The sequence below is a fragment of the Sylvia atricapilla genome, chromosome 1 (assembly GCF_009819655.1).
Source record: "Sylvia atricapilla isolate bSylAtr1 chromosome 1, bSylAtr1.pri, whole genome shotgun sequence".
Taxonomy (NCBI): domain Eukaryota; kingdom Metazoa; phylum Chordata; class Aves; order Passeriformes; family Sylviidae; genus Sylvia; species Sylvia atricapilla.
Window position 1 is genome coordinate 128,355,731 of NC_089140.1, and position 11,480 is coordinate 128,367,210.

Genomic DNA, 11,480 nt, shown 5'->3' on the forward strand with positions numbered 1-11,480 from the left:
GAGCCACAGAAACACTTAGTGTTAAAACCAGAACGCATAAACAAGATGGAGTAACTTTTTTACCATTCACCCTAACTCAAGGAAATTCCCTGATCATTCTGGATTTCCTAAGGAAATCAGCCCAGAATAAACTGAATGAGGTTTTCAGACTTCCCATGGAAAGGTCAAGCAACAACTTTAACAACTATTAGAAACGAGTCGCAATCCTCTTGGCAATCGAGATTCACTAAGCCGTTAACAGAAAAGCAGAAAAGAAAACCTGGACAATAGAATTCAACTCTAAAACAGTCTTTCACATCTTGCCTTAAACTGCAGTTGACAAAGTTGCTTATTTATACTTTCTATTGCATCTGTCAGGATGCAGAAATTGAGACGGAAATGTAAGGCTTCAAGGGTATATTTAAATAAATTATTCTCGCCCTTAGCCCTAACATACTGTGTTTACAAATACAATAATTATGTTTCTAGTTACACGTCAATGGAAAATATTTTTTAAGTCCTTCAAAAAGCATGCAAGCATTACTGTAAGTAGGAAATAAGTCAAAACAGATTAGTAGACCAAAAATGGGGAGGGGAAAAAAAGAATCCTGCTTTGGTCAGCAACTCAGACCACCATCAGGGGATAAATCAATTTGCAGCAGCTGTGGACAGCCATTTATGTCTGGGGCCTGAACAGATTAATTAGGAGAAGCGATGTTAAAAGTTAAAGGGGTCAGCGTTACATTAAGCACAGGAGTACTTGCTGGAGGAAACGCTTGGCTGTACATACCAAGGCTCACAGGACATTCTTGTAGTTAGCCAGGGCTACGCCAATAGCCGGGCGTTTGGGGCTTGCTGCCTTCCCAGAGACAGCACGGCAGCTCCCGCAGGGTGATTTTAAGAGGCATATGCCCGTTCTGGCCCAGCCCTTGCCGCGCTGTGCCCTCACCGCGTTCAGCATTGCCCGCACGGACGGGCGCGCAGCCGTGCGCTGCGCACCTTGGGGCCGCACCGGCAAGGGAAGGCAGGCGCTTCCCTCCAGGCTGCGATTGTCCGTGGAAAACTTAGGCAGCTCTTTCGGGCAGACTTTGCTGCCGCGGACTCAGCAGCTCGCAGCTCGCTCCCGAGCTATCTGCGGGGCGGGAGCTGCCGGCTCCCGGGCGTCACGGCCGGGCGGCTGCCAGAGACGGATCCTCTCCGTGCCGTGATTTAGGGCACGGCAGAGGTTAGGAGGGGGTGACAGGCAGAGCCTGCTGCGGATAGGAAGATGGAGGGCTGCTTGCCCAGAGAAACCTGAGCGGCTTCGAGGCGTCTGTTCCCCACAGCGGCGATGCCGCTGCGGTCGGGCAGGGCGGTCCCGCCGCGCCCGGCTCCGCAACCTGGGGGGCAGGAGGGGGAGGCCGCTTCGGCTCCCCATACCCTCGCCCTCCTTCCTTTAAACTTATCAGTGTACCGAAGGAAAGTAACATTTTAGCTCCTGGCTGGAGCATGAACGATTTAAGAGCTGCGTCCGATTAGTTACTTTCGGTTTCCCTCTAACATCTAGGGGAGCAGAGTATAGGAAGGACAGCTAGTTCGCTATAAATGAACTCTGAAACGGAGTCACGGGCATTCCTGCTAGGGTGACAAATCCTTCCCTGCACTAAACCAAATTTCTCAACTTTGTCACTAACAAAAGGACTCGAACTCGGCAAAAGTCAAAGGCTTGTCTAAATGGCCGGGAATGTGATTTTCATCCTTCCAATCTACTTTATCAACGGTCTGTTGCGAATTTATGGAATCGAACCCTTCAGCAGCACAGCCAGACGAGATGACACAGTTACATCGTATGGCAGTTTCGGAAATGCAATCCCTAACGTTATCCTGGCGGTTTAGGAAACGAGCTACTTGCAAGACTGCGGTGCAGCTTAAGGCGACGTGCACCGCCTAAAAATATTTCTTTCAAAACAGTCCGAAAAGATGTTGCCAGTGCTGCACAAACCTATGATTGCACTGAAACAAACAAGCGAAACAAAACAATCCCATCAGAAATATTTCAGCCACTCCAACTCACATTGGCCAGCGCTAGAGCCTGGAGAGAGGGGAGGCAGGAGAGAAAAAGGCAAGTCCTAAATCCAGACAGAAATCTGACGCTTTGCTATAATATATGCCTGGGAGGGTTATTTTCTGAAAAACTGGGTTATATGGTTTCTGAGCTCTTGAGCAGTATCCGGGGAGCTAGTTTGTAAGCCGGGGATAGAGCGTGTAAGGCTGCATGCAGCGCTAACCTGGCCCGGGCACAGCAGCAGCCCCGGTGCGCCTGGGTTAGTTACAGCCACGGGAGCCCCTCAGAGCCCGGGGAGCCCTGCGGGAGAGGAGAAAGGGAAAGAAAAGGGGCTCGGGCTCCCCCCGCCGCGGCGCACCCTGCCCAGCCCTGCCCGCGCCCGTACTCACACTGCAGAGGACCGGAGATGCCCACCATTCGCCACGGGCTGCGAGCTGCAAATAAAAGTTCCCGTCCTGCTCGGGGGAGAGACGGCAGCCCAGGCTGCTGGAGGGGCGAGGGGGTGGGAAAGGGGAGAGCAGCGCCGCGCGGCTTCCCTTCCCAGTCCAGATGATCCACGTCCACAAAAGTCAAAACGAGCTGAGGAGAAACTCCAGCTGCTCTTCCCCCCCCCCACCACCCTCTCTCGCTCTTTGTTTTTTTTTGTGGTTTTTTGTTGTTGGTTTTTTTTTTTAAAGGAGGATCAGCTCGAGAGAGACTACTGGTTCCACGGGAAAGGACAAGAACCAAAAATAAAGCAAAGTCTCCAAGTCGAGATAGTTAATGCCCAGGTCCTTCTCCTTGCTGCTGCTGCTGCCGCTGCTGCTGCCGCCGCCTCAGACAAACGTGATGTGGAGCTCAGGAAGCGGCCGCTGTCAGTGGCGGGGTCTCTGCCTGTCCCCGAGCAGCCGACGCATAGCTGAGCCCGCGGCGAACCCGAGGCGAGCCGGGAGTGCGGAGCCGAGCCGAGCCGAGCCGAGCCGAGCCGAGCTGAGCCCGCCCCAGGCTGCGCCGCCGCCGCTCCGCTGCGCCCGGCTCCCGCTAGCAGGCAGCGCGCGAGGCAGGCAGCATACTGCCGGCAGCCGGGCCGGCCCCGCTACCCAGGTGCAGGGGGGGAGGGCTTAAAGCAGTGGGAGGTGATAGAGGTAGGAGACATCTGTGTCGTGAAGAGGTTAGTGGGGGTCAAGTATATGTTAACAATAGGCGAGCGTGGTCCCTCTCGGGCAGCCTGCCTACTCTTTCTTTCTTTCGCTCGCTTTTACTGGGTGGACATCTAACTTGCTCCCTAATGATGCCTCCCCGGCTTTAAGAGTCCAGACTGCCCTGCAGTAACCCAAGACAAACACTTTCTCTAGCCATCTGGAGAGCTCCTGGCTGCTCTGCCTGTGTCTCATCACTGTGTGAAGAGACAGCAGTGCTAGAAATCAAGCCACTCTCAGATCTACTCTCTAATCCCCTTCTGTTAGCTGATTTCCAGTCAGACTGTTTGCTTTTGCATTAGATAATAGCCTTAGAGAAAACAATTATCATTTTCTTTTTCCCTTTGTTTTTTCCTCTTTCTAAAGTACAGTATCGAGGAAGGCCTCTCTCTCTTATTTTAAAAGAAATTTATAGTCCTTCATCGCTTGAAGAACCCAGATGCAATTTCACACTTTCCTGGAAGGGGATTCTGGATTCTTCTGAAAGCAGCGACATGATCACAACTGCAGTGAAAATTAATTACTATCATCTACAATTAATAAAAGCATGCCACCGTTTGACTTCGTGTTTCATTACATAATCATTTCAGTAGGCATCCATATATTTTCCGATTCATCAGTTATTCCCTTCTTCTATGTGTTGCAGAGAATATTATTGTCACTCACACAATCTACAGCAAACTGGTATCTCTGCTATCATGTTGTCAGTATACAAAGAAGGCGTTGCCACCAAAAAAAAAAAAAAAAAATTCTTATATTTGCTTCAGAGTAAAAAAGTGCATTATTTTTCAGATTACAGATAATGGATTGTAACTGTCAGAAATGCTGGGACATTTAGCTTCATTTTTTTTCCAGTGTCAGATGTTAAGTAAAAGAGTGAGCATGGAATGGAACTTCTAATCAAGCTGCCTTCTTTATTCCTGTACATAAACGTACACACACACACACACACACACTATAGGCCTGATCTTGCAAATCTACAAATACTTAATTTTAAACACATAAGTAGACCTATTGAATGCAAAGTCGCATTCTGTGTGTTTATGACAAAGGCATACATATTTCCAAAAGGTGGGAAGCTTTTTTATGTATATTTATATGCATATTTATAACAGTATTTATGTCTGTGGCTGGCTTTGAAATTTTGGTTTATTTTGAAAATATGTTTTATTTTATTATCTGGATAAAGCTAACTTTTCTGCAGATATTTCAGGATATGGAGTTTAATGAACTGGTCAGTATCTTGTAATATGTGGTTGAAATTACGTTGGAGTAAATTCAGCTCCACAGATCATAAATCAGGACATGTTTTGGTCTACTGTGATTTCAATTTACAAAGATGGTGAGCAGCCACAAGTCTGGCATTGATTTCTAATTTAAAAGCTATCTGTTTTGCGGAGGCCTATTTCAAGGCCAAAATTATGGGAGAATCTTTTAAAAAGTATCTTCAAATATTTAAAAATAATCTGAGGATAGCAAATTTTACAAGGCTTTTTTTGTCTTCAGCACATTTAGAAACTTTAGTTTGAAAATCTTTGTGGTGTAATGCTTTCATTCCAATTTTTCTATGTGTAAGTGAAAAATAAAGAGGTTTTCCAGTGGTCTCAGACCATTCTCTCAGACTGAACACCAACTTCTAATTCCCAGTTTACAGACTTTAAAAAAACCCTACAATGCTTCCTCTTCAGTGTGTACATTTGCTCCAGAAGATCAATCAACTTTCTAGGTATTACTGTTCAAATTAGTGGAAGAGCATCAGCTTAGATTTAGAAACTCTGGAAAATCAAATCTGAACTGGTAACAATTTAATATCCATGAAGTTTATAGACTTCTGTGGTCTCATTTCATAACAAGAAAAATACAGAAATTACCTATTAAACTCCCAGCCCTGGCTCATCTTATATGACATTTCCCGCTGTTCCCAGTAAGGACAAAACCTTCTCAGATAATGGGGTGTAGTAGAGAGCATTAAATGCCCACTACTTCATGGTAACTATATTTTTTCTTAGACATGCTGGGAGAATTGACATGATTCCTAAATAATAAAAGATTGTAACCATCAAGTCTTATCATTATATTGCAAAGCTGATGATTGAAGCCTGGCTTATTGCAAACTTCTCTTATCCATACCTTTTTCTTTTCTCTATTTATTTCCCAGAGAGAGTAAATGTGGGGTTTTTGTGTGAAAAAGGAAAAATAAACACGTTCTTTGGAAGATGAATTCATGTTTCAGGAAGGAAAAAAAAAATGCAGCCTCACAGTAGACCTCACAAATACTTGGTAACTTTACACCCTGCAGATTTTTTCTGCAGACTGTAGATGCCATGTCTGATTTGACATATGAAGGATTTACACTGTGTATCACTGTGTGACATTGTGTGAGAGAAAGGCTGGTAAAAGTATAGTTGCACATGGAAGTCAGAAATATCCTGCTAGGCTGTCCAAATTTGACTATATTTTGATTGTACAGAGACCGATCAAATGTTCAGAGCTGAAACATGGCTCAGTCTTTACTGTGAATAATTATACTATGGGCAGTCATCTGCACTGAAATTCTTGGAAGAGAGCTTAAATATCAACTCACCTCATTGCTGTTTAAAAATAGAGGCAAGTATGCCCCTCTTAATTGTCACTGCCTTGCAGCTCAGAGTGTTACATATTGTCGCATGTTCCCATCCAGAGCTCATGCTCCTCAAACACTTTTCCAGTCAAACTGCAGTCTTTAGGTCCGTCCTTGTTTTTTGGGGACGTTTCTCTATAAACGTGTCTTCCAATTCCAAAAGCTTGCTTTCACAATCCATGAAGTGCGCAAGGATCTCGCTGTTTGCTTCTGCTGAAGCTGGATTGAGCCGTGGCATCTGGATCAGGGCTTTGGGTAGCTACTACACCTTTCATCTGAGAAGCTCTCATTTGGATGGAGTGACGCAGTATATATTCGTGTAAAGCTAAATGATCAGAATAGAATGCTTAGCTGGATAGAATGCTTAGAATTGATAGCTTTAACTTACAAACCTTTGCCTTAACCATATCTTTCCAATACTCCCTGTAATTTGCAAGTATTTTACATATTTGTGTGGGCCACACTTCATTTTCCCCTCAGTCTGTTTGCACACATTTTCTAGGTTGTGCAGTGCAGAGGATCGCAGCGGGATGGAGTCTGCTGCAGGATCACACCAATATTGCATACACTTTCTACAGAAAATCGTTTCAGTTTAGCTGGGAGCGCAGGCTAAACTCCGCTTTGACCCCTGCACAAAAAGCAGTGAAGACATAAGATGTGCTGTGTTGCAGAAATGCTGCCCCCTCTGCGGGGCTTGGCAAGGGCTGGGACAGGTGAGCCGCAAGTTGCTGCGTGCGCTTTGCAGCTCCACGTATGTGGAAAACATGCGCCAGGACTAACACTTGATAGCGTGAGCAGAAAATATGCAGTAGCAGGATAGATCCCCACCCTTTAGTATGCAAAGCATGTCCACTAGGTGATGTACATGCTGCAAGAGCTGACATATTACCTGCCTTTCTTTCTGTGCACACTATTGTTTACCCTTTGGTACTGAGGAAAATGTATTAAGTTCTTTCCAAATTAAAAAAAAAAAAAAAAAAAAAAAAGACAGGCTATCTTCTTTCAGGAGGTTATAAACTCCATTGGTGTACATTTTGACATCTTCTCCTTTTCTAATGGGATAGATTTTAGCTCTGCTTCATGTATATTTATTCAGGATATTCCTTAATTAAATTATGTGCTAAGGATACTTTTCGTGTTCTTGTTTGCCTTTTGCCATCGTCAGGAGTCCTAAAACTGCTTTAATTTTTCATCATTCTGAAGCACTTTGCTGAAGAATATATGCACAGCGACAGAAAAAGGGGAGCTGGGTTATTTTGGAAAGATCACATAAACAAAAATAATATATTGGCAGTCATTTGTGGGAATGCCAGCTTTGTCACTCATTTTTAGTGAAATATGGCTTCTTATTAAAACCCAGATCTTTTCAAGAAAAAAAACCCCTACTGGTTAAATAAAGCACACCAAGCAAAAAGAGAGAAAAAAATGGTTTGAAAAGTTTCTGTTTTACAGAAGCAAACAGCTTATCTCATCTGGATCCATTGTCTGTGTTTTAGTTATGCAAATAAATAGGTATTGAATATTCATAAAATTAACATTTAAATGTATTTTAAATATAAAATATTTATTTTTAGTGCTGAAATATTTTTGTCTGTGCTGAAACCAAGAGACTAGATAGTGCTGAAATAATACAGGCTTAGTGCTTTTTCTATAACAAACAGAAAAACACCGAAATGGAAATAATATATTTGTTTTTCATCAATGTCAAAGCGCAGGAAACGTTTTGCTGTTGAGGTTCCTGGAAGCAATAAGTGCTGTATTAACTGCCACGCAGCACACACACACACACACACACACACACAGGCTGGCACACGGGGTACCTCGCCTAACCAGGGGAAACCGTTGCCCTAACACACACATACAGTTCCTTAACTTCCCACCTGCCGGGCAGCCACCTGCAATAAACAAGAGTGGTCTAATATCAGACAGTAATAAAATAAGCTGCCATGAAGCCATTTGTCTAAACACCACTAGAAGTCCCTGAAAACTTGAGCTGCTGGCTGAAGGACCCTTTCCTCCAAGGTAGAGGGGAGACCTCTCTTAGGACGAGCTCTGAAGGCCAGCACGATCCCTTTTTAAATATACCTACTGTTTAACTAGAGACAGCGACCATCTGTAATGTACATAATGGTGCACAGCTACTATGAGGTAATGGATCCAAGGTGCATGATCTGTTCCAGGTTTCCTTTTGTGTATACAGAGTCCCTCAGTGCTACATCTCCTAAAAAGTACAGTGACATTTTGTATATGGAAGGCTAATGAAATAACTCTCTTATCTTTCTCACTGACATGTTGACAGTACATTATTCCATTTACATACATGCTAAATTGGGAATAAAGCTGCATTTCCCTGCTGGCTGTAACTAACCAATATACCAGTCATGCTCCTGTATTGAGAATCTGTCTCGTTCAGATTTCATAAAGAGAGGTGAAGTCCTCTCTTGGTATATCAGATCTCCATGTCTCCAGCTGTAAATAAAAACAAACTGGTCTAAGCTGGGAACTCTATTAATATCATGACCTCAGTATGATGTAACTGAAACCACATTTTCCACATCCCCCTGACCACTGTTTATATTTGCATCAAACTAAGTTAAACAAAGGTAGGATTTAAAGCTGCTGTCTTGAAATAAAAAAGAAAAATTCTCTTCTTGAAGACAACTTTTTTGTAGTAATTGCTTTAAAATCCATGTGTCTCCATAACCTGAGATACTCCTCACAGAAGTCCAGAAATACTCTACAAGCCACCTAGATGTGTTGGTATTCTAGTTCCCTTTACATTGTATTTACATAGTATTGTGTCTGTACTCATATGTTTTAACTGTTTCTATGTGAATAAAAAGCTTGTTCAAATATAGTCCTTCCATGGCTATGTTAGAATTCACAAGAAAACAATTAAAAAATCAAGTATTAATGAGGATGTACTTCACTGCTTAAGCTGAAAAATACATCTGAACATAAAGTAGATATTTTATTTGGAAAAAAAACCACTAACAAACAAGTATCATAGTGAACAAAGATGGTATTTCAATGTTTCACACTGTTGTGAAAAAAACTCAGCTAGATAATTGAGTCTGATATTACTGCACTTGTTGGACTCTATTTAAAGTCTGGTTTATTTTTAGAAAGAAACTGATGAAATCTGGTTTTCTCATGAACCGTTATTTGTAGATCAATAGCAACTTAAAATGTTGTCTCATATGCACATCATTACAGGGAAGATGCTTTGATACATCAGTCACTTATTATTTCTCCTTGCAGACAAACAGGAAAAGTAGAAGTAATGAAAAAATTATGTCTTACAGAAGAGAAAAGTATTTTTTCCCTTTTCACTGGCAAAAGCTTTCTTTTTGAAAACTTTTAAAGATGCAAGTTAAGAGGGCATAGGAAGCAAATAAACCGTCATTCAGAAATATCCAGAAAGAACAAAGCACAGTATGACACGCTATTTATAGAAAAATGAGGAAATAAACATAACACTTTTAACACTACACAGTGCAGTGTACAAAATTACATTTTAAAGGGAAAGTAGCAATGAGAATGTTTAAGAAAATCCACAAGTTGTGTGGTTAAAGAGCTAAATTCAGCCACTTTTAGTTGAATTCTGGTGTATGCTCCATCAGTTTGCTGGAACTTTTCTTGAAATTAGGTGCTGCTGAATGTGTCAAAACCTCATGTGACATGCCATAATAATTTATTGCCCGTCTGCAGAAACAACCTGATTCTGTCTTACTGAAATAACTGACATGTTTGGCCACTGATTTCTTAGGAAAGGAGCTGAACTAGAACACTCACAAACCTTATTACTAAAAATGCTCTTTTTTTTCAAGTGATTTTTTTTAGCTCTAACTTCTTTTCTTCTTACATAATAACTTTCCTTTTAACCATGGGGAAAAAAAAAAAAAGAAAGGAAAAAAAAATATTGTATTTGGTAGATGTGTCCCACATAACAGAAATCAGGAAAGTCAAATTTAGAAGGCGTCTTGAAAAATTTCAAAACTAGAAACTACCTTTAGTCTGCAATACATGAACATGATAAAATATAGAAAGGAGTACTTTCCCTGTTTTGACTTGTGCCTTTTTTCTCTGCCAGCAGTGACACAGCTTATAAACCTCTAAATCATCCAAGAGACCCAAGAAACTTTGACTTTGGAGCCACTTTCACCATCTACAGGATATGGTGCTGCAAAAGGTCCAGCCCACAGCAGCCCGAGCCACTTTCTAAGCATCTGAAAAAGAAAATAAGATTTTTGAGAAGTCCTGTGTTAGAAATGAGCAGTTCTGATTAAATATCTTCATTTCTGATGTCACCCTGGTGTCTGTGATTTTGGGGAAGAGTATTCATATCTGTGTCGTATGGAGCTATGTAAGTGGTGGCTGGCTCTCAGTCTCAAGGCTGTAACATCTTCCCTGGGTTAGCAGCCAAAAGAAGAACTTAGAGTTGGTTCTGTTCTTCTGCCCTGATGTAGTAAATCTGAAAGGAAAAATTTTAAAAAATGTTTCAGATTTTAAATCAGAGTTAATGAATAATTTTTATTTCTTATTTGATGATATGGCGTGGGCTTCCACTTAGTCCTTTTAAAATTTCTGTAGTTTGTATAATGAAAAGGTTTTTATAGTGACTAGATCACTGTGAAAAGGTGAATAAGTATTTCCCTCTTCTCACAGTGAGTAATTATTCAAATTTTACTTAATAAATGCCTATTTCTCTTCATAACATTTTTTGCCTGTTTTGTTTGTTTCTCTTCTCCTATAGTTTTGAGGAAGCTGTGTACATCCCCCCAAGCCCTCCCTTCACCTTCTTAATCCATAAACAATCTTCTAGTGAAACTTGCTACATGACAGCAAATTGCAGTTCCTGATGAATTGTAGGCTTCAGTGATTTCAACATGAAATCTCTCTTTTCTGTGACTTCAGTGAAATTGATTCCTCCCGATTTCCAGTTTCAAAGCTAGAGATTTCTGTTTATTAAATTTAGCATTCTTCAACAAAATTATCTCCTTAGTGGTATGACTGTCTCTTCATCAGCATTTCAGAGGTCAGTAAGAGGCAGTGAAAGAAACTGAGGGAGTTTAATATACTTGCCCATTCAGATATATCAGAACAAGGTTTCCTAATGAGTTTGAATAAACTTTGGGATTTGTTCCAATAGTTAAAGAAGAAATTTTGAGGATTCCTAGAGTTAACATCTGTTCATCTGAAGGCCTTTAAGTAGAGCTATATAAAATGGCAGGTTTTCATCAGGTTGGTTGTTGTATATTGGGAATTATCCCACACCACAAAATTAGACTTCACAGGCTTTGTTTATCTCACAGAGTATCTAGATCACGTATATATCGATATATTTTTCTGTGTTTTACTTCTGTGTGGAATGAGTGAGAAGCAGGATAGCCACACATCTTAAAATCAAGAAAACAGAAGGAAAACAAAAATAAGAAACCTCAAACAACCAACCAGACATTTTTCTACTTCAGATGCTACTTTCAGTATTCTTTCCTAAAGTCTCCCATTAAATTTTGTGTCTGAGATTTCTCTGATTTTTTTTTCCTTAAGTATCACAAGACTTTTGATTTTATCCCCAAGGCTTTGGAGCTACTTACTTAGAACTCTTGTACCTATATACTGCTCTTCAACTGAGTAAATATCAAGGTCACTAATG

At 41.5% G+C, this 11,480-nt stretch overlaps 1 protein-coding gene across 5 annotated transcripts in view; it reads right to left on the reverse strand.

Annotated features, from left to right (window-relative positions):
- Positions 1-3,082, reverse strand: part of RUNX1T1 (RUNX1 partner transcriptional co-repressor 1) — a 115,346-nt gene extending 112,264 nt beyond the window's left edge. For 2 of the 5 annotated variants that reach the window (XM_066333333.1, XM_066333290.1), the window contains exon 1: positions 2,413-3,082. Coding sequence is in view for 1 of the 5 variants with exons in the window: in XM_066333318.1 (XP_066189415.1) it covers positions 2,413-2,440 (28 nt within the window). In the remaining 4 variants the exon portion in view is untranslated. Of the gene's footprint in view, positions 1-769; positions 1,149-2,412 lie in introns of those variants that run through there. The other 3 variants (XM_066333358.1, XM_066333342.1, XM_066333318.1) reach the window with 2 other exon arrangements.
- Positions 3,083-11,480: the final 8,398 nt, after the last annotated feature.